Below are 24067 nucleotides of genomic sequence, written 5' to 3'. Positions count from 1 at the left end.
TGAGTATATGTGAGTGAAAGAATGTGAGAATATGTCTCAGACATTGGATCCGTGATCACTAATCTTTCCAACTGTCTAAATCCACACCTGTTAAAACCTCTTTGGGCTAGGTGGGATGCTAGCACCCCATCTCAACAACATCCGGTGAAATTGCAGAGCGCGAAATTCAAAATACAAAAATCGTAATATTAAACATTCATGAAAATACAAGTGTCATACATCATTTAAAAGCTTAACTTCTTGTTAATCCAGCGTCTTTGTAACTTCTTAAGGCTAGGGGGCAGTATGTATGGTGTAAATCCTAATTTACATATTTCCCATGGTGCCTTTTCTTTTTGAGTGAATTGTAGAAGAAACTACACCATGAAACAAAGATAAATGACAAATAATAATTGTAAAAAGCTTTGGAGCACCTTAAATGAAATGTTGGGCTAAAAGGCAAACTCAGCTCATCCTTCATTGAATCAGATGGCTCATTCATCACAAAACACACTGATATTGTCAATGACTTTAATAATGTTTTCATTGGCAAGATTAGCAAACTTAGCCCTAACATGACAGCAACAAACGCTGACACTACACACATCCAAGTATAACCGATCAAATTATGAAAGACAAGCATTGTCATTTTGAATTCTGTAAAGTGAGTGTGTTTGTTGAGTACTGTGTGGGAGATTGTTCTGTGTAAAGCCTTGTGCCTTACCAGCATGTATATAGTCGGTGTGGGGGTCCCCCCCCCCCCTTTGTGTTTATGTTTGGGTCTCCTTCTTCACCAAATAAAAGAAGATGAGTGCACATATTCCTGCTGCGTTTTGGTCCACTTTATCCGACGACAGCCGTTACAAACACACTAAATGTATTGGATAAAGTGTTATGAAATGTAATGTCATGTAATATTTTTATACAATGCATAGTCCGGGTAGCCATTTGATTAGCTGTTCAGTAGTCTTATGGCTTGGGGGTAGAAGCTGTTGAGAAGCCTTTGGTCCTAGACTTGGCGTTTTGGTACCGCTTGCCGTACGGAAGAAGAGAGAACAGTCTATGAATGGGGCGGCTGGAGTCTTTGACAATTTTCAGGGCCTTCCTCTGACACCACCAGGTATAGAGGTCCTGGATGGCATGCAGCTTAGTCCCAGCGATGTACTGGACCCTCTGTAGTGCCTTGTGGTCGGAGGCTGAGCAGTTACCATACCAGGCAGTGATGCAACCAGTCAGGATGCTCTCGATGTTGCAGCTGTAGAACCTTTTGAGGATTTGAGGACCCATGCCAAATCTTTTTAGTTTCCTGAGGGGGGAATAGGCTTTGTCGTGCCTTCTTCACGACTGTCTTGGTGTGTTTGGACCATTCTAGTTTGTTGGTGATGTGGACACCAAGGAACATGAAGCTCTCAACCTGCTCCACTACTGCCCCGTCGATGAGAATGGGGGAGTGCTCGGTTCTCCTTTTCCTGTAGTCCACAATCATCTCCTTTGTCTTGATTACGTAGAGAGAGGTTGTTATTCTGGCACCACCCGGCCAGGTCTCTGACCTCCTCCTTATAGGCTGTCTCGTCGTTGTCAGTGATCAGGCCTACCACTGTTGTGTTGTCTGCAAACTTAATGATGAAGTTAGAGTCATGCCTGGCCATGCTGTAGTGGGTGAACAGGGAGTACAGGAGGGGACTAGGCACACACCCCTGAGGGGCTCCAGTGTTGAGGATCAGTGTGGCAGATGTGTTGTTACCTACCCTTACCACCTGGGGGTAGCCCGTCAGGAAGTCCAGGATCCAGTTGCAGAGGGAGATGTTTAGTCCCAAGATCCTTAACTTAGTGATGAGCTTTCAGGGCACTATGGTGTTGAACGCTGAGCTGTAGTCAATGAGTAGCATCCTCACGTAGGTGTTCCTTTTGTCCATGTGGGAAAGGGCAGTGTGGAGTGCAATAGAGATTGTGTCATCTGTGGATCTGTTTGAGCGGTATGCAAATTAGGGTGGGTCTAGGGTTTCTGGGATAATGGTGTTATTGTGAGCCATGACCAGCCTTTCAAAGCACTTCGTGGCTACGGACGTGGGTGCTACGGGTCTGTAATCATTTAGGCAGGTAACCTTAGTGTTCTTGGGCACAGGGACTATGGTGGTCTGATTGAAGCATGTTGGTGTTACAGACTCAATCAGGGACATGTTGAAAATGTCAGTGAAGACACCTGCCAGTTGGTCAGCACATGCCCGGAGCACATGTCCTGGTAATCCGTCTGGCCCAGTGGCCTTGTGATGTTGACCTGTTTAAAGGTCTTACTCATGTCGGCTATGGAGCGCGTGATCATACAGTTGTCCAGAACAGCTGGTGCTCTCATGCATGCTTCAGTGTTGCTTGCCTCAAAGCGAGCATAGAAGTGATTTAGCTTGTCTGTTAGGCTTGTGTCACTGGGCATCTCGCTGCTGTGCTTCTTTTTGTAGACTGTAATAGTTTGCAGGCCCTGCGACACCCGACGAGCGTCAGAGCCGGTGTAGTATGATTCAATCTTATTCCTGTATTGGCGCTTTGCCTATTTGATTGGTCTTCTGAGGGCATAGCGCGATTTCTTATAAGCATCCGGGTTAGAGTCCCGCTCCTTGATGGCAGCAGCTCTACCCTTTAGCTCAGTGCGGATGTTGCCTTTAATCCATTGTTTCTGGTTGGGGTATCTACGTACAGTCACTGTGGGGACGACATCATCGATGCACTTATTGATGAAGCCAGTGACTGATGTGGTGTACTCCTCAATGGCATCGGAGGAATCCTGGAACATATTCCAGTCTGTGCTAGCAAAACAGTCTTGTAGCTTAGCATTGCTTTATCTGACCACTTTTTTATTGATCGAGTCACTGGTGCTTCATGCTTTGGTGTTTGCTTGTAAGCAGGAATCCGGAGGACGGAATTATGGTCAGATTTGCCAAATGGGAGCGAGGGAGAGCTTTGTATGTGTCTCTGTGTGTGGTGTAAAGGTGGTCTAGAGTTTTTTCCCTCTGGTTTCACATTTAACATGACTGACTACCAACATTTCAGTAACAGGTGCAATAAATCAAACTAACTGATTGGATTAGTTTATCTTTGTGTAGAATAGAGCCCCACAGTGGAGGTGTCATAATACCCATAAAACCTAGCGGGTAAAACATGGAAATGCCTCCAATTGTTTTTCCGCCATTCATCAGTCATCCCATATGCTGTATTAGAGAAAAGGCCATGTACATAAAACATTTTTTGTCCTACCTCATCTTAAACGGCATTGACCTCCACTGGCCTACACAAAACACAGCCCTTATTTTAAGTGTTTCTAAAGTCCCCTATGAGAAAAATGAATGGTGGAAAAACAATTGGAACCAGTTCCTTGTTTGACCTCTAGGTTTAATGAGTATTATGACTCATACTGTAGTACTCTATAAGATGAATCAATCAATCAATGTAGGCGCAAAAACACATTGCAAGTAGAGCATGCTGGGAAATATGACAATGGTGGATTTGGTATTGATGAGATTATCTGCGGGGATTCGATTAATCTGTTCCGGCACCTGGTAGGCGTGTATTGCACAAGGTGAAAGTTGATTGCATTCGTTTTGGAACCGGGCTGCCACCCGGGCATGATCAAAGTGCCTGTTCAAAGCCCACGGCGAAGTCGGCTCAGTGACGTAGGAACAGTGGAGGTGGAACAGTGGAGGCTGCCGAGGGGAGACGGCTCATAATAATGGCTGAAATGGAGCGAATGGAATTCAAACATATATTTTATGGAAAAGAGATCTTGTATGTTTCTGGATGATGCACCAGGATGCCTTGTTGACAACACGACTCAGTGCACTGTAAAAAATGATTTGTTGTTTCAACTTATTATTTCAGTCATCTAGTTGCGTGTCAACTAGATGACTGGAAATAATAAGTTAAAACAACATTAAAGTGTGAGTTATCTGTTCTAAAGCCACATTTAACCTCTATGGGCACCTACTCAACAGCCAGTGAAATCCCGTGGCGCGTTATTTAAATTCCTCAAAAATGCAAAAACTTCAATTTTTCAAACATATGACTATTTTACACCATTTTAAAGACAAGACTCTCGTTAATCTAACCACACTGTCCGATTTCAAAAAGGCTTTACAACGAAAGCAAAACATTAGATTATGTCAGCAGAGTACCCAGCCAGAAATAATCAGACACCCATTTTTCAAGCTAGCATACAATGTCACATAAACCCAAACCACAGCTAAATGTAGCACTAACCTTTGATGATCTTCATCAGATGACAACCCTAGGACATTATGTTATACAATACATGCATGTTTTGTTCAATCAAGTTCATATTTATATCAAAAACCAGCTTTCCACATTAGCATGTGACTAGCATTCCCACCGAACACTGCCGGTGAATTTACTAACTTACTCACGATAAACGTTCACAAAAAACATAACAATTATTTTAAGAATTATAGATACAGAACTCCTCTATGCACTCGATATGTCCGATTTTAAAATAGCTTTTCGGTGAAAGCACATTTTGCAATATTGTCAGTAGATAGCCCGGCATCACAGGGCTAGCTATTTAGACACCCAGCAAGTTTAGCACTCACCAAAGTCAGATTTACTATAAGAAAAATGTTATTACCTTTGCTGTCTTCGTCAGGACTTCTACTTCAATAACAAATGTTGGTTTGGTTCAAAATAATCCATAGTTATATCCAAATAGCGGCGTTTTGTTCGTGCGTTCAAGACACTATCCGAAAGGGTAAATAAGGGTGACGAGCATGGCGCAATTCGTGACAAAAAAATTCTAAATATTCCATTACCGTACTTCGAAGCATGTCAACCGCTGTTTAAAATCAATTTTTATGCCATTTTTCTCATAAAAAAGCGATAATATTCCGACCGGGAATCTGCGTTTAGGTAAACAGATGAAAGAAAATAAAGCATGGGGTCGACTCGGGCACGCGCCTAAGCCCATAGTACTCTGATCGGCCACTTGCCAAACGCGATAAAGTGTTCCAGCCAGAGGCTGCCTCGATATCGTTCAGCTTTTTCCCGGGCTCTGAGAGCCTATGGGAGCCGTAGGAAGTGTCACGTTATAGCAAAGATCCTCAGTCTTCAATAAAAAGAGCCAAGATGAAACACAACTTGTCAGACAGGCCACTTCCTGCATGGAATCTTCTCAGGTTTTGGCCTGCCATATGAGTTCTGTTATACACAGACACCATTCAAACAGTTTTAGAAACTTTAGGGTGTTTTCTATCCAAAGCCAATAATTATATGCATATTCTAGTTACTGGGCAGGAGTAGTAACCAGATTAAATCGGGTACGTTTTTTATCCGGCCGTGTCAATACTGCCCCCTAGCCCTAACAGGTTAAAAGAGTTAACCATTTGCAATCCTTGTTCAATCAACATGCACTTAAGTCAAGCCTACTTTCATGTTAATTTATTGTAACACAGAGTTCTCAACCTGTTTGGCTGGTGGTGCTACGCTGTGGCTACGAGCAAGTCAAGCAGGCCACACATAAATAACTATACTATTAGTGACATAACAGACGAGCTTGCCACAGGCTGCACTCAACAAAATGACTTTGACTAATGAAACATGTAAACTTCATAACCCAGTATGTACAGTTGAAAAAAAGTTCAGATTTAGTAAAGTGTCAATGGTGTGCGTACTGGGAGTGGAGTCAGGTGCAGGAGAGCAGAGAGTTGTGAACAGGTGTACATAACAGACGGACGCCACTGCGTTAAAACCTCCAGCCAAAAGTGCAAAACACGCAAACAGTCACAATAATTATGTTCAAACAAATAAACATACCTCGTGACAAAACACGGAATAAACAAACACCAGTCTGGCGTGTCAAAACTGACACGTAACACAAAACAATTTCACACAAAGACATGAGGGGGAACAGAGGAATAAATATATGCAGTGTGATTGGGGAATGAAAACCAGGTGTGCAGGGGACAAGACAAAACAAATGGATAAATGAAAAATGAAGCGGCGATGGCTAGAAAGCTGGTGACGTCGATCGCTGAACGCCGCCCGAACAAGGAGAGGAGCCGACTTCGGCGGAAGTCGTGACATAAAGCTTATCTCCATTTTAAAATGTGTTTATATTTACAATGATTTATTTACTATCAAGAGTACATTGATTGATTCAACAACTTACATTGAAATCCATTAATTACATCTAGCTTGTAATGACAAAATAGTCCAATCGTCTATTTCAGAACATTTATTACACTATGTATTAACAAACAAATACATTTGCAACAATGTATTGTTCCCTAGAATGCATTTTGAGCTGCATGTCTTATGGTGCATTTAAACAGGCAGACAAATTCTGCTGTCACTGATCTGTAATTGATCTTCTAACCTCTCTTGGGTAGGGGGCAGTATTTTCACATCTGGATGAAAAGCATGCCCAAAGAAAACTGCCTGTTACTCAGGCCCAGAAGCTAGGATATGCATATAATTTGCAGATTTTTTATAGAAAACACTCTAAAGTTTCTAAAACTGTTAAAATTATGTCTGTGAGTATAACAGAACTGATATGGCAGGTGAAACCCCAAGGACAAACCATCCCAAAAAAGAAAAATTCAGCCTACCACTGTTTTCAATGGCTGTCACTTTTATTATAAGGCCAAATCCTCCCTGATTGCAGTGCCTAGGGCTTCCACTAGATGTCAACAGTCTTTAGAAAGAGTTTCATGCTGGTTTTTGGAAAAATGAGCCATAAATTGTAGTTTTTCTCGGTGGCTCCCATTTTGGCTGTAGTGTTTCCAAGCGCGTGGAAGAGAGCGCGTTCTTTGGTATTTTTCTCTGGTAAAGACAATAACGATTCTCCGTCTTAAATTTGATCGTTTATTTACGTATTAGGGTACCTAAGGTTTGATTATAAACGTTGTTTGACTTGTTTGTAAAAGTTTATTAGTAACGTTTGGGATTCATTTTGTATGCATTTTGATGGAGGGAAACTGGGTGGATTATTGACTGAAGCGCGCCAGCTAAACTGTTTTTATGGATATAAAGAAGGACATTATCGAACAAAAGGACCATTTGTGATGTATCTGGGACCTTTTGGAGTGCCAACAGAAGAAGATCATCAAAGGTAAGGCATTTATTATATCGCTATTTCTGACTTTCGTGGCGCACCTGCCTGGTTGAAACATGTTTTTCATGCTTTTGTATGCGAGGCGCTGTCCTCAGATAATCGCATGGTGTGCTTTCGCCTTAACTTCTTGGTGACAGAGGGCAGTATTCGGAAATTCAGATGAATAACATGCCCAAATCAAACTGCCTGCTACTCGGGCCCAGAAGGTAGGATATGCATATTATTAGTAGATTTGGATAGAAAACACTCTGAAGTTTCTAAAACCGTTTGAATGATGTCTGTGAGTATAACAGAACTCATATGGCAGGCAAAAACCTGAGAAGAAATCCAACCAGGAAGTGGTTTGTGGTTTTTCAAGTGACTCCCTATCAAGTATACAGTGTCTGTGGGGTCATTTTGCACTTCCTAAGGCTTCCACTAGATGTCAACAGTCTTTAGAATTTTGTTTCATGCTTCTACTGTGACTGGGGAGAGAATAAGAGCTCCTGGAGTCAGATGACTGAGAGAATGACATGAGTTCAGTGGCGCGCACTCCTGTGAGAGTTAGCTGAATTCCTTTTCTTTTCTGAAGACATTGGAATTGTCCGGTTGGAATATTACTGAAGATTTATGATAAAAACATCCTAAAGATTGATGCTATACATCGTTTGACATGTTTCTACGAACGTAAATATAACTTTTTTTTACTTTTTGTCGTGACATTTTGCGCGCGTTTGGAGTAGTGGACTGAACGCGCGAACAAAAAGGAGGTATTTGGACATAAATGATGGACTTTATCATACAAAATAAACATTTATTGTGGAACTGGGATTCTTGAGAGTGCATTCTGATGAAGATCATCAAAGGTAAGTGAATATTTATAATGCTATTTCTGATTTTAGTTGACTCCAAAATGGCGGGTATCTGTATTACTTGTTGTTGTTGTCTGAGCGCTGTACTCAGATTATTGCAAAGTGTGCTTTCGCTGTAAAGTTTTTTAAAAATCTGACACAGCGGTTGCATTAAGGAGAAGTGTATCTATAATTCTTTGAAAAACAGTTTAATATTTTATCAACGTTTATGATGAGTAGTTCTGTAAATTGATGTGCTCATTCACTGGAAGTTTTGGGAGGCAAAACATTTCTGAACATTACACGCCAATGTAAAATGGGGGTTTTGGATATAAATATGAACTTTATCGAGCAAAACATACATGTATTGTGTAACATGAAGTCCTATAAGTGCCATCTGATGAAGATCATGAAAGGTTAGTGATTAATTTTAGCTGTATTTCTGTTTTTTGTGATGCCTCTCCTTGCTTGGAAAATGGCTGTGTGGTTTTTCTTGTCTCAGCGCGGTCCTAACATAATCTAATGTTATGCTTTCGCCGTAAAGCCTTTTTGAAATTGGACAATGTGGTTGGATTAACGAGAAGTGTATCTTTAAAATGGGATATAATAGTTGCATGTTTGAGAATTTTGAATTATGAGATTTTTGTTGTTTTGAATTTGCCGCCCTGCTATTTCACTGGCTGTTGAATAGTGTGTCCCGCAGGTGGGACGCTAGCTTCTCACATGTCCCAGAGAAGTTAAAGCCTTTTTGATATCTGACACAGCGGCTGGATTAACAAGAAGTTAAGCTTTATTTTGATGTACTACACTTGTGATTTTATGAAAGTTAAATATTTATAATTCTGTAGTTTGAATTTCGCGCTCTGCAATTTCACCAGATGTTGGCCAGGTGGGATGCTACCGTCCCACCTGCCCATAAGAAGTTAACCAATATCAGCTAAGAATTTTTTTTTAAGATAAATGTTTTGTCAAACTTTTTTTTGTGTGTGTAAACATTTCCAGTACTATTTGTAGGTTTTCTATATCACAGTGTCATCAGTGGCACCTCTGAAACAAGTGGCACTTCTTAAACATTAGAAACGTGTTTACTGGTACCGAGCACACACGTTTTAAGTCATCCATGCAAGCAGTCTCTGAATGGCACACATACACAATCCATGTCTCAATTGTCTCAAGGCTGTAGTACACAAGTCTGATTCGAGTCCTGATTATAATGACTTGTGTCTTGACTTGGACTTTGTTGGGGCTACACCTTGTTCACTCATGTAAGGTTAGCAAGAATGTATTCATTATGCCAAATAAAACATTTAGTTGCCAAAAAGCACTTCTATTCAATAATTGACATTCTAAAGCACATATGCCAAATGAAAATAACATGCTAAATAAAACTAAAATGTAGCAAATAATGCCATTAAACTTCTTTGATTGCGTAAATAACATTGAGGTTATGTGAACCCCAGTGTTTTGCTCAAAAATCAACCACCAGGACTCTGACTTAATCGACAATCAAACTCATAATTTGACTCATACTAAAGAACATCCCTGCATGCAGGTACATGACTTGAAAAAGCTTGTTTTTAAAGATGATTTAATCAGTTGCCTTATTTTATCGGTGATTTTATAGGTGATTCTAAATTATGTTTCTGGACTCTTATTCCACTGCCCAATAAACCCATACACGTAAATAACATTTCAAACACTGAGCAAAGACAATCTTCCGTATGGTTTCTAAGACAAGTTGGGGTCGAGTGTGAAAAATGGAAACATTTTCAGAATGTGCTGTAGTTAATGGGAAGAGATGACAGCAAATCAATGGTCTCTAACAAAAGACGGTTGTAGTTTGTAGACTGAAGGTCACACGTAAAAATAGGATAACTTAAGTCTTCCCAAAACTGAGATTTGTAAGATTTAGGCAAATAACAGCATTGTTGTCAGAGTAATAAACTCAACTAATGTGAGTAAAACAAAAACACACCAATTAGTTGACGAAGAAGAACGAAGAAGACGGTTCTTCAGCCCATGCACTTTTGCTGTACAGTTTTCTGCACCAATCTTCAAGAATATTTTCTGAACTACCTCAAAAGCATATTTCAGACATTTTGGGTAATTCATGGTCAGACAATAAAGAAGTCCAATCAAAGCGGCAAAGGCATTTGGGACATTGTGGAGCTCATGTATGTAGCTCATGCATCATCTGCTCTTCTATCACAAGGGCAAAGTCCACATTGTCAGCTGGCATTGGGTCATCTGCAGCAGCTCCATCCACAACGATAAGGATTCCCGAAAAACTGAACAAAAATAGGCAAAGATTAGAGGGATTTCCTTACAAAGCATCTTCCAATACAATTTTTCTGTGAAACTATCTGCAAATGTACTGTTGTATATTGATGCAGGCAAGTGGGGTGGCAGGTAGCCTAATGGTCAAGAGCGTTGCGCCAGTAAACAAGCATGGTCCTTAAGCACGTCAAACAACCATGATTGCTCCCAGATCTTGATAGAATGCATTCTTATTTGAGGTAAAACATGTCTGTTCTGTTTCTATTTGCAAAAAACGATTGATTGTCCGCTATAGCGCCGCAAAGGCCCATGGTCATCCAACACTGAAAATGTAAAGCCTCATCTATCATTTAGTGCTGTTTTGGCATTCAGCTCTTTCCACAACATTCATTACATTAAAAGGCGCAGTGTGTACAATTCCACCTCGACTACTTTCTTTTTAAATGATCAGCTTACAAAAGCTGTAAAAACTATATTTCTAGATATTAAAAAAAAAAAATGAAACGTTAGTTGGACAATGATTCCCTACAATAAGCAATTCATTTGTTACACAAAAGCACAGCCTAAAATGCAAAGTTTATATTGAAGACGGACCGGCGCTAGCCCACTGACGAACAATGTTGAAGCAAAACTGATTGCAATTCCTGTTCAAATGGCAAAATCATCACTGCATAGTGTAGGGATTAATAGTCATATCAAAATCACTTTTATATTTTAAAAACAAGAAATATACTTTTTACCGCTTTTGTATATAATTTGGAATTCCTCACAATGCCACTTTAATTCTGTTAATTGTCTAACAATAGGGAATTTAACATGTCACTAAAGGCACTGTAGTATTGTGTGCTGCCATACACCAGGGATGTGTGATACGTTCAAATATGTTAAAGCTTGAGCATAAGTACATCTCACAACCGTTGACAACAGCTATCAAGTTGTTTACATGGTAGTTTGACATTATCAGCCAAACCTAGTATTGTGTTTAATGTATGGTCCTGATTTTTGCAATGCAGTCCAAGATAAAGTTGTCCAAGATAAAGATTGAGTTTCTTCTGGACAAAAAAGCATGCTGAATCGCTATTCTCAACTGAATGTCTAGCAAGGGAGAAAGGTTGAGTAAAAGTAGAACAAATAAAACATTTCTAAAACAGATGTCCTTATATACTGTAGTTGATTCCCATTTGATTTGGCCTGTGTGTTATAATCACTTCAGATGGCGACAGACATTCATAGGAACATTCATAGGATGTCACGACTTCCGCCGAGGTCGGTTCCTCCCCTTGTTCGGGCGGCGTTCGGCGGTCGACGTCACCGGCCTTCTAGCCATCACCGATCCACTTTTCATTTTCCATTTGTTTTGTCTTTGTCTGACTCACCTGATTTCAATTCCCCAATTACTTGTTCATTATTTTACCCTCTGTTCACCCATGTTTGTTTGTGAGTAATTGTTTGTCTTGTACACGGTCTGTTATTGTGGGCTCGGTATATTGTGTTGTATTTGTGAATACCTGAGTAAATACGTTGATTACTCATATCTGCTGTCCTGCGCCTGACTCTCTACACCAGCTACACACAGGCCGATTACACAGGAAGTATGGCAAGCCTCGGAGCACAGCCTCTTTCTTCCTTTGATTGGAACTCTAACAACAAAGCACAATTGACTGCTTTACGACATTGTTAATGTGGTTGTCAATGTTAAGGTCCCATCCCCAACATTGATGTGTATTTAAAAAAGTAGCAATTATCAATACACCAAAACGTAGGTAATAACTGTACAAAAGAGTTGAATGTCAATATAATCAAACCTATGTCTTTGTCAAGACTGTCCATAAGGTGTTTTAGCTCCATCCTTCCACCACTCTCGGCCCGGTGGAATTCAAGGAGCTTGGAAAGATTCCTGTCCAGGCCTTCATAACATGTTTTCTTGAGGTCCACAGACACCAGTCTCATGAACTCCAGTGCAACCTGTTTGAAGAGCATAACATACTAGCGAAGGAATTTTAGGGACAAGGCCACTATGCCTTAAGGGGGTGCCTAATCTGCCAGTGCACCAAAACAATCAACCAGGGCACTAAGGACATCAAGCAAAATAGCCAATTACATTGCTACAAAACTCAAAAACACTTGTAAAAATACCTATAAGCATTTAATGTAGGAAAGTGATTACAATGATCCAGTGCCGCTTTCATTCAGACCAAAGGGTTACCATGGCAACAGAGCTACAGTACTTATACTGATTTGGGGGAAATATATCTCGATTTTGTTCATTGGTATATAAAGTTAAGGGATTCAGAGTCAAGCTATGAAACAAAATGACAAATACTTTGAAAACAACAATGGTTTATAGGCATATTTGACAACAGAAAATGTGAGTGAAACCCTGCATTTGTGTGACCTTGTCACGTCCTGACCAACAGAGGGAGTAATTGTATTATATTTGGTCAGGACGTGGCAGAGGGGTATTTGTTTCATATGGTTCGGGTTGTGTGTGTTATTTAAGGGGTGTTTGGTTTATGTAGTCTGGGGTTTGAGTTATTGTTCTAGTGTTGGTTTTCTATGGTTTTCTAGTCTGTCTATTTCTGTGTGGTTTGTGTGGCTCCCGATCAGGAACAGCTGTACATCATTGTTCCTGATTGGGAGTCATATATTAGATGCTTGTTTTCACCTGGGGATTTGTGGGCTGTTGTATTTTACACTGCTAGAGTCTGTATAGCCTGTGAAACTGGCGGTCTCTGTTTTGTTGGTTTTCCCGTGTTTTCTTTATTTAAGAAATTAATATGATGAGCACGCAACCTGCTGCGCCTAGGTCCTCTCTCTCTCTCTCTCCTACGACAACTGTGACAGACCTATAAACAGTCAGTTTTTTTACACTCAGCCTAAGAGCACTACAGATAAAATCATTTTTTGGAAAGCGTACTACATTGATAACTTAAGTAGTTCCTTGTGTCCTCTAATCACCTTCATCTCAAAATGTACAAAAGTCTGAAGGGGGACAAGCTCTTGAGGTAAGAGAAATTGTGTTATTAATTTCAACAATCACAGAAAATCTAATTGGTCCTTTTGCAGATTTTAAATAAGCACTTGTCTCTGAACAGCGCTGGCCATCTAGATCTGACGTCAATCACAAGGGGCTCATCTTCCACAATCTCCTTTCTTCTTAATGAGAAGGTAGTCTTCACTGCTGCATCAACAGTTACCCAATCAGGACTTATTTTCTGAATCTCTTCTTGAATATAATCATTTTTGATAAATGACTTCTCAAATGAGAAAAGTACTGCTTAACATTACAGGGCTCAGAAATTACAGATGTCACATTTTATACAAGCAGTAACTTTCTTTAACATTTCGGTGTTGAGTCAAATGCTTCGATTGCTATTTCTGTTTTAAAGGTGCACAGTCTTGATGGATACATGGTACTGGACAGGTTATTGCATAATGTCCATGCTTCAATTTGTAATGTCTAATAAGGATGTGTTGATTTGATGTGTTAAGTCTGCAGTACTTACAGTTCCACTTCATCCATTGAAGCAATAATGCTTTTGGATTTCCAAGAATCTAAAAAATGTTTACAAACATTTTTCATTCACTTTAGTTAATTATTAACAAATTATTCTGAAATTGATTAGGAATTCAAGATAAGTGCTGTCTAGGTAAACCTGTTTACTAAGTGCAAAATAAATTTTTATAAAATGGTTTATTTAGCATCTCATTACACCCAAACTAACACTTGTAAAAGAACCAAACATATACTAATATTACTACTTGCAAGATTAGGCTAATTAATCATTAAAATATTCTGAGGTTTTTAAATCATATATTTTGGAAAAAGGGTTTAAAACCCAATACTAATTAGCATGGCTAGCAAACATCTTTCCTTTGTAAAATTTTGCAGGTTATCAAACTAATTCCAAGCTAGTCAACAAGCAGTTTTTATCAGCACATGTGCAATTCCAACCAGATGTGCAATCTAGCGTTATGCTGACTAAACGCACTTTAACTAACCAGCACCTGCACAAATTCAGCGATGTGTCCTGACCAACACTATGCTAGATAGGGCAATGCTAGCTAACAGCATACTAGCTAAATACCACAACATACCCTGGAGAATTTACTTAGCTACACATGCCTATATCTGATATTTGGCTAGCAAGTCGAATACAACCACAATAGTAAAACAAACTGATAACAGCTCATTACCACGCAATCTAATAGTAATGATAACTACAAGCATAGCTACAGTAGCAACAGTCGGCTTTTGTAGCTAGCTACTGTCATACAGGTTATCAAACAAATGACAAGTTAGTCAGCATGTCTGCAAGTTGGCGTCAAGTGTGCTGCTGGCTAGAGCGGTCCTATTTAATAACAGCAAGCTTAGCTACAATTATACTACAGTACATGTAGCAGAATTGCACAAGTAATCCGATTTTTAAACTGATAGTAAAATACTATTTGCCAAACGTAGCCAAATATCTGTTTTTCTTTCTAAATGTAACCAAATGACCATTTTAACATGTAGTTTGTGCGGTGCTAACCAGCAAGCTAGCATGTAAGTGGCTAATGTCCTCGCTATACTTGTGCTGAAAAGTTATCATTATTTTAAAAAATGGCACTTGTTATCTTACCCAATAAATATTTTTACCGTGTAGGTCTATAACATGCTAGTGCTTGTATTGTTTTAAAGGAGATACTCATCTTTAGCCAAGCTACTCACTCCTGCTTGGAAGCTGTTGAATGCAGTAGAGGAGCTGCCAGAGCATGGTCTTGATCAGACCACTTCCTGAAATTACCACTGAGTTCTAAAATAAATTGTGCTAGCACGACAAGGCTAAAGTAAAGAAAAATATGTTTGATTGTAAACATTATACACTTTTGTTTAATAATTGATTGATTACTAGAATTACAAGGAGCAAGTGCTAAACCAAATTAAGTTTGATCTATATCAACACTACACAATGGGATAGGTGATCTGATGCATTCCAAGTGTTTTTTTGTTGTTGTAGTTAATCTCTTTTAACCATTTGTAACATTACACATTACTTTCACTACATTGGCCTCACCAAACACAAATGGTTAATGGCTAGCCATAAAAGCTTAGGCCCAATATTAGTATCGCTAATACATGCATAGAGATAGTATATGTAAATCATTCTCCTACAGTTTACTCAGTTAGCAGACACTCTTATCCAGAGCGACTTACAGTTAGTCTTACTGGAATAAACAATAGGCCTACTTGCTAGGAAAGCAGCTTGGCCTTAGTTACACATGTGTAGACCTTCATACAGTATAAACCTCAGCTAAAACAATATGAACCAATTGCCCGTACAATTGACACAGTTCATGCTATTCACTTCTATTTTACATTTTGTGGTTTAGAACTAAAAGTTGGATGTCAAGAGAACCTGTTGTTGACTAATATATGTAGCAGCAGTTATTTACCTAGCTAGCTTAGCTCCTACCAATCACGACTTGTTGTGTAGCTAGCTAACAACAAAAATATCAGGAATAGTGACATAGCAATGAACAGAAATGAATCATGCTTGTAAAATAATCCGTCTGCATTTATTGCTGTTATATTCTTTAAAATTTGCTGCATTGGTGTCAGAAATGATAAAATTAGATATTGCATGTAACCTAGAAATTAATTTATTGGCTGCAAGGAATATGGGGGAAGTCCCGCCAACAAAGTTGCACCAATCAAATTCCATTTGAAACAAGCCTATCAACAAAATGACAATTGTGACAACTGTTGGCACCCCATAGGGATTCTTACTTATGGAAAAAGGAACTGTATTGTGGCCTTCCATGGCTCCCTTTAATTAGGGTATACAAATAAGGTAACACGCATGGAATATGCATTTTTCATCAATCACAATGTGGAAAGGCAAAAACACAAATTCTAAAAATAAAAAAATGTTTTCCACTACTAAACAATAGGTACACTATTAGGGCAATAATTAAGAAGTTCAAAGCCAGACTCAAACCCACACAACAGTACATGTGCACCGGATGCAGTTGCACAGACCACTGATTTGACTTCTTGGTTCTGATTTAAAAGTTAAATGAACACGGTCTTAGCTGATTTAACTTAATCTTGTAAGTTACATTAATGTACAGATTTGTAGTTATCCTGACTTGACATTTAAAGTCAAGACAACTGTTGTCTTCATTTAGTTCATTTTACTTATTGGATCTAATTTGAAAGTTGAGGGACCACATAGTTCATAGCTGATTCAACTTGATTTTATACGTTAAGACAATGTAACGACTTGTAGTTATTATAACATGTCATGGTTTGTCAACACAACTAGGATCTTGTTTTAGTTTATTTGGCTTACTAGTTCTGATTTTAAAGTTGTCTGAGCTAATTATTTGGTAACTGAACTGATTTTTTATGTTTACAGCTTTTGTTGAGTTGAAGTCTAACTTTACATGATTTGTCAAATCAACACATTTTGCACATTTAGTTGACTTGAATAGATTGACTTAATAGCAAAAAAAAGTGTTAGTGTGGTTCAGATTACTGTTCGACTTGAGAAGGGTGCTCCTCCCTCATCACTTTTGCCAGTGTCCCGCTGCTCCGCATAACCGACTCCGCCCTTTTACTCTTCACAGTGAAAAACAATAACTGTTATTATTAACACCAACACTGGGGGTTATTTTACACCACAGAATGGTGAAATGTTAATAGAGATGGTACACTGAAAGATTAACACTGGCCAATTTACTGTGAAGGTGTCATACTCAATGCCAGAAACTTGTCTGTTTTCCTTTTGCAGCTATTGTCATAAAAATTCCTACATCTGTCAAGGAAATTCAAGACTGAATGTTAAACATCGGTCAGGGAAGCCTAGACAGATTTGATAGTAAAACCAACAAAAATGCTAACTTCTGAAAATACCTTTAGGACAAGAAACAGTTACCCTGGACAAAGCCACAAGTCTATAAACATGATCTTCTCAGGAACTGTCATTCCAGGGTTGTCCTACACGCTTTTGTAAGATTTCCCAAAATATCAGTGTTAAACAGTGTAATGGACTTGTAATTAACAATGCGTTCAATTAAGTTACTCTAAAATATGTGGCTCAGTTGGTAGAGCATGGTGTTTGCAACGCCAGGGGTTGTGGGTTCGATTCCCACAGGGGACCAGTACGGAGAAAAAATGTATGAAATGTATGCATTCACTACTGTAAGTTGCTCTGGATAAGAGCGTCTGCTAAATGACTAAAATATAAATGTAACGATGGCACGGATGTTTATGATTACTTTGCGAAGCACAATAACTTTCTCTTCAAAACAACTTGATCCTGTTCAATAGGATACAGTTTGACACTTTGCCACAATCGCAGGCCACAAATAGTTACAACAACCTGATCCAGTAAGCAATTCATGTTTCTGCTTAAAGCACACATTTCTACCCTCATATAGGAAACTTGACATAGTTCATAAAGCATAATCCAATTAGAGGTTGGACTATAGATGAATGTACTGTTTACTGCATGTCTAAATTCATTCAATTCAAGTGAATTGTTTTTTTTGTTATTTTCAATTCTCATACATTAAATCACTAGAAACCTGTCAATGTATAATATAAGCTTTAGATCAGTCACTTGCATATCCCTTTCCTGGCTCCATGTGTGGAAATGTGTGCTTAGGTCTGCTATCAATGTTTTTAAATGTAATTTCAGACCCAAGCAGTGCTGTGAAGGGACATTATTTCAGGTGCCCAAACAACCTTATTGATTGTAACTGCTGCTGGAATACAATTGCATTCTATAAATAAATGTTACTGCATCATTATTTGTAGGCTAAGCTTGGTGTGTTATGTAAACACTTAAAAGGCAACTTCAAAGAAATGCATTTTATTCACAATGAATTTCAGTTACTAACATTTCCACAAACTCATGAGCTACATTTATTTACAAACAGGTTCATTTAATTCAAAATCAGAATAATATATATTTTTTAAATGTATTTGAAGTTTACATCTTAAAGAAACTGTCCAGTGAACATTTTTAAAAGCTCATATTATTTGGGTATGACCAAACAGAATATGTTGACTTATCCTTTACTTGTAGTCATGATCAATGCATAAATGATAGAAAACCCACTCAGTAAAACCCCCATTTCAAACATGTTTTTGAAACAAACCATTTGTCCTGCTGGCTGTTTAGAAGCAGTAAACTAGCATGCCAACGTTAGCTATCGAGGATAGATTAGCTAAATGGCTAGCCAATGCAGATCCTCCACACAACAACCAGCTCACCATTCACTTCTATTTTACATTTTGTGGTTTAGAACTAAAAGTTGGATGTCAAGAGAACCTGTTGACTAATATATGTAGCAGCAGTTATTTACCTAGCTAGCTTAGCTCCTACCAATCACGACTTGTTGTCTAGCTAGTAGCTAGCTAACAACAAAAATATCAGGAATGGTGACAAAGCAATGAACAGAAATGAATCATGCTTGTAAAATAATCCGTCTGCATTTATTGCTGTTATAGTAAAGTGTAGTAGTTCCATCGTGTGTTTAAAATCCTGAATCCATCCAAAGCCTACTATTTGACTACAGGCAGTAGCCTTCGGTAAAGAATTAAAGTCCAGACTGCAGGTGGAGTTGGTAGCGAATTTCAATATCCAAGTGTATGAGCGTCTCATTGGCTGAGCTGGCAAATCAGCTTTTTTAAAGCGGTATACGTCCAAACTCATCTGTTTATACTAAGGCCAAGCAGGAGCATAGAGAAAAGCAGATTTAACATCCTTCTGTTAAATATATTTTGTAATGGTAAATATTTCATAGAAATCTGGAACAGTGGACAGATACAATATTACAGTACCTTTAAAGTATCTGTATCAAAATACACTTCCAAAGGCACTGTATGAATACAAACAACTCAATGGAAGGTGACAATGCCTTACATGTGTTAAATTCAAGGTATCGTTGACATTTCATCAATGGGCTTTTATGCTTCAATGGGATTTGTAAGCTGTTAGATATTATTTTGGTGTTGCAACAAACCATTTATGACCTTTCCCCAAACCCCACCAGTTCAGTTTGAGATGTGGCAATACCGTTGGCATGTGCAGATTTTGATTAAAGGAACTGGTTAGGCTACATCATATTGGTCCAAGAGAAACAAGACGTTTTGACATGAATGCACGCAGATGTTCTCATCCAAAGGTTCAAGTACTTTACAAGGGGCAGTGCGATAGGTGTGAAGGTATCCAACAAGTGACGTCATGGAACAGCAGTTCAAAGCAATGCAACTTTTAACATAACAATGCGATACATTAAATGGCCTGTGATACAAGAAATCGTTTCCTTGATCCTAAACTAACAATGAGCAGTGTGTTCAATCTTTGACCAGTAAAGTCAACGACATTTTTGTGCATCACTATGAAAAGCAAACATTTACATCAGTTCATACGATGTGAAAATAGCATGGATTGGGAAGATCAATTTAGTTAAACAGTTTCAAATCTCTTGCCAAATCATCATTGGATATGTACATTATTATTCCTTAACCTCCTCATAAAATAAGGTCTCAGGAAGTGATTTGTGTTATTAGTTTCATGTCAGTTGCTTTCAAAGTGTATTTCCCTAACAACTATTAACCAATCTGTTTACTCCAAAAATAAAACTCAGTCCCATTGACTTGCAGGGTTCTGGCTGAACTATAAAACAAAGGTCTCAGGTGAATCTTTTGTCCATTGCTACCTGCAGCCACAGGACTCCACCACCATGTCCTCGTACTGTTTGTAAACCACATTATTGGCTGAGTCAATGTAGAGGATGCTGATTGGGCTGAGGCGAGTGGGCACGCAGCAGGTGGGTGGAGTCGAGTCAGGGTCCATGGAGTTCATGAGCGTCTGGATGATGGCGTGGTTGGTGGGCTCGAGGTGTGAGCGGATGGGGAAGTCGCACACCCCGTCGCAGTGGTAGGCCTCATACTCCAGTGGGGCAATGATCCAATCATCCCAACCCATCTCCTTGAAGTTGACATGTAGCTGCTTCCTGTGGCAACGAGGCTTGGGGTTCTTGGCCAGTTTCTTGCCACGGGTGGTGGGGGCTCGGCGCATACGCCGCTGGGTGAACAGGTACTCATACACAGTCTTGTTGTCGTGGCCCGACCGGGCTTTGATCTCGCTGTAGAACAAGTCCCGTTTCTTGGTGCGTCCGAACACGAGGAAAAAAGCTTTCTCTTTGGTCTGCCTGCCCAGACGACTGAAGCCCATTGCCTTGAGGTCCACCGGGTGGCCTCGTTCCAAGGCCTCCAGCTCGAAACAAAGCTGGACGGTGTTGTGGAAATTCTTGAATAGTTTCCAAATGTCAAACACTTCCCATTTGGGTGTATTGTTGTCCTCGATGGTTCGAGTTTGGAGCAGTGTAGCTTTCTGCTTACCTGCTGCACAGGTGAAAAGCTTCAGGCAGAAAACTCTGCCAGTAGAAAGTGCTTTGCGTGGGTCGGCCAGTCTTTTCCTGAGAATGCGCAGCTCGGCACCCAGTAACCCCTCCTTCTCCAGGGAACTGATGTTGAAGTTATACTTCTGTCTTCTCAGCTGGAGAAGACGGTCATCTGTAAAAGGTGACAGAGTCAAGGGTAAGAATAAAATGTGCTAATGTGGCTTCTCAGGTAACACAGGAGGTAACATTTCTCAGATAACACACACTTTGTTTTTGGTATGGCCATATACAAATGAAAGCCAGGATTTTCATCCAGGAACAGTACGCGTTCGAAAGTACATTAAAACCTGACATTTGCAGACTACAGACCACATTGACGAATAATCAGACAATTAATGTCGACCTGCAGCTGTTTACCAGTGGACCTACCATTGCGTAATATGGCATTTGCTAAGAGTGGACCAAACATCACTGGAACAATACAAAAGATAGCCAATTCTCCACCCGTTCTCTATGTCAATGTGGAGTGACCTGTGGGTTTAGGAACCCCACCTGAGATAAAAAATAATAAAAATACGGTGAGCTATAAAAGTATTGGGAGGGTGACGCATCTTTTGTTTTGGCTCTGTGGTCCAGCACTTTGGATTTGAAATGATACAATGACTGAGGTTAAAGTGCAGACTGTCAGCTTTAAGTTGAGGATGTTTTCATCCATATCAGGTGAACCATTTAGAAATGACAGCACTTTTTGTACATAGTCCCCCCATTTTAGGGGACCAAAATTATTGAGACAAATTAATGTGTTAAGGTAGTCAAAAGTTTAGTATTTGGTCCCATATTCCTAGTACGCAATGATTACATCAAGCTTGAGACTACAAACTTGTTGGATGCATTTGCTGTTTGTTTTGGTTGTGTTTCAGAGTATTTTGTGCCCAATAGAAATGTATGGTAAATAATGTATTGTGTGGATGCTGTAGATGCTACCATAATTACGGATAGTCCTGATAGAATCGTGAATAATGATGAGTGAGAAAGTTAGACGCACAAATATTATACCCCAAAGACATGCTAACCTCTCACCTTTACAATAACAGGGGAGGTCAGCGTTTGGGGAGGGTATGATAACGTTCTCACTCATCATTATTCCCAATTTATTCAGGACTGTCTGTAATCATGGTAGCATCCACAGTAATGTAGAAGTGTTTATGAACATTCTGTTATTTACAATAAAGGTGACACCAAAATGATACGACACGTTATTTACCGTTCATTTCTATTGGGCACAAAATGATCTGAAACAACCAAAACAAGCAGAAAATGCATCCAACATGTTTGAATAGTCACAAGCTTGATATGGGACTCAATATAACATGTTTGACTACTTTAATACACATGTGAGTGAATTTGTCCCATAAACGGTTCAACCGATATGAAGGTCACCAACAAGTTGCTGAGGACACGTTATACAAATAAAGTACAAATTAAAAAGTGTTTTAAATGTAAATCTTTAGCAGCTAGAAATGTTCAACCAATGTCGTTTAATCATTTTAAACAGTTTTACACACTAAAAAAAATATTGCATAGAGGCCACCTACTTGAACCCCGAAGGTCTATTTATTTACACTTTAGAGGCTGCAAAACACTGATGGAATGGCTATGCAGATGGCTACTGACAGTGTGACAGAACCATGACCAAGGTAAAAAACGTATTATGTCAAACAGCCAGTAACCTATGTTGGGCCACATTCCACAAGCAAGGGAACCTTTTGACTTAAGCTTCAAGTTTGCTTTGACTTTAGTTTGACTTTACCGCTCTAATAGAGGTTGGTTTGATGAGCAGAGGCATACAGCTCCAATTTATTCTGAGACCTGGTCTCTTGGTGGTTATATTTATAGAGTTAAACTAAATGCTACATTTAAAGATAAGTAAGCATATTCAGAATTTTGCCTCAATCTTCATAATGATTCTATTTTCTTTAGCAGAAATAAACAGCTACTTTATTGGACCATTGATCCATAATGTATACGCCATTGTGACATTGCAAGCAGTAATGCAGATTTTTTTACGTTTTATTATGAGACCATTTTTAAAAAATGACACATTGTTTATGGCATCAAAAGTGTACCTTGTCCTTTATCCACAAAGCTGGTGATGGTGTTGGCCATGCCAGCCTCGTGCAACACGCTGGTGTTCACCTCTCCTGTGGATAGTGACCAATACAGTGACAACATGTAGTCGTGCGGAGTCACCAATGGGTGCTTCGGAAGGTCTGTGTCGCTCAGTTTGCCCGTTGCTTTGGCACTCCTTTGGGCTAACGGAGCGCTGTATTTTTGCACAGCAACGACTCTATGCTGTCCAGTTCGTGCTGATGTTGCAACTCTGGGGAAAGTCTTTCCTTTGCTCTGTCTGGGCGTATCTCCGCCTTTGCGTGTTTGCACGCTCAACGCCATGAAAGCAGGCACAGCAGCTGTGTTGGTAGCATCCCTGTCGGGTACCCAAGAGCGCGCAGACTCCTTGCGTCCCAAATTGATAGCTCCACTAACACTACTCGCCGTTACGCCGTGTGGTGATGACACTGATGTCACAGCTTTTGCTTTGGCTGCCTCGCCCTTTATCAGCGGGGGTCCTGTCCTAATGCGCGTGATCCTCGCAGCGCTCGGAGACTTCCAACCCGCTACGCCGTAGTTTCCTACTGTAGACCTGGCAGTTGAGGTGATTCGCGGGTTGACTCCTTTACCTGCTCCGCCTGCGTGCTCCTTGCCTCGGCTCTCGGTTGCGCGCTGTGCCGTCCCGGTATGGCTCAGTGACACTGGGATAAATTCCAGGTATAAGAGAGTCCAACACCCCAATAAAAGAGGGAGACGTTTCAGGACTTTCATCCTCTGATCTTCCTTTGAATGTTTGCCAGGGAGAAATGCGCACAGGCTTTTCCCGTTTGAAATAAGTAAACATGAACAAGTTTGGAATAGTGAAAATGTGGACTAGAATTTAGTATTCTATGGTAAAATAGACTATGCAAACCGTTACTCCCAGATCCGCTATTCAGTACCATAGTGATGCAAATGTCCTGTTGCTTGTCTTGATTTCCAATATAGCCAACAGTTGTCCAAAAAGGTTTGCATTTAGAGGGGAATACTTGACTTCGTTAAACTCCAACTGTTCTGCTAGATATCTTGTCAGAGACTTGTTTAAATCCCATTTTTTCCAAGAGGGAAGAATGGCGTAATGCTACTGCAGTTTTTTTCTCTCAAAGTTGAACCCCTTCCAGTGAAAATATTTCACACACATAACCCTGCAGGTGCTCTGAAATATCTACAAACCTGAACTCAAGAATTGGAAAAGGAATTCCAACATTAACCAGTTTAATTAGGTGCGCTTGCTGAAAGCAAAGCACAACTCTAGATTTCATACATATGTATTATTAGGTGATGCTTGCTGAAGGAATAACACCAGATTTCTTACATACTC

General features: G+C 39.7%; 1 protein-coding gene across 1 annotated transcript; it reads right to left on the bottom strand.

Moving 5' to 3' along the window:
- Positions 1–18095: 18095 nt before the first annotated feature.
- On the bottom strand, positions 18096–23744 carry LOC106565021 (growth/differentiation factor 5). The gene is made up of 2 exons (XM_014131591.3): positions 22725–23744; positions 18096–20770 (listed from the first exon to the last, which is right to left on the bottom strand). Exons 1-2 carry the CDS (start codon positions 23476–23478, stop codon positions 19908–19910), a joined length of 1617 nt encoding a protein of 538 aa, XP_013987066.1. The 5' UTR covers positions 23479–23744; the 3' UTR covers positions 18096–19907.
- Between the last annotated feature and the right edge of the window lie 323 nt (positions 23745–24067).

The sequence above is a fragment of the Salmo salar genome, chromosome 12, assembly GCF_965601325.2.
Source record: "Salmo salar chromosome 12, fSalSal1, whole genome shotgun sequence".
In the NCBI taxonomy this organism is placed as follows: domain Eukaryota; kingdom Metazoa; phylum Chordata; class Actinopteri; order Salmoniformes; family Salmonidae; genus Salmo; species Salmo salar.
This window is presented reverse-complemented; position numbering and strand designations above follow the sequence as displayed.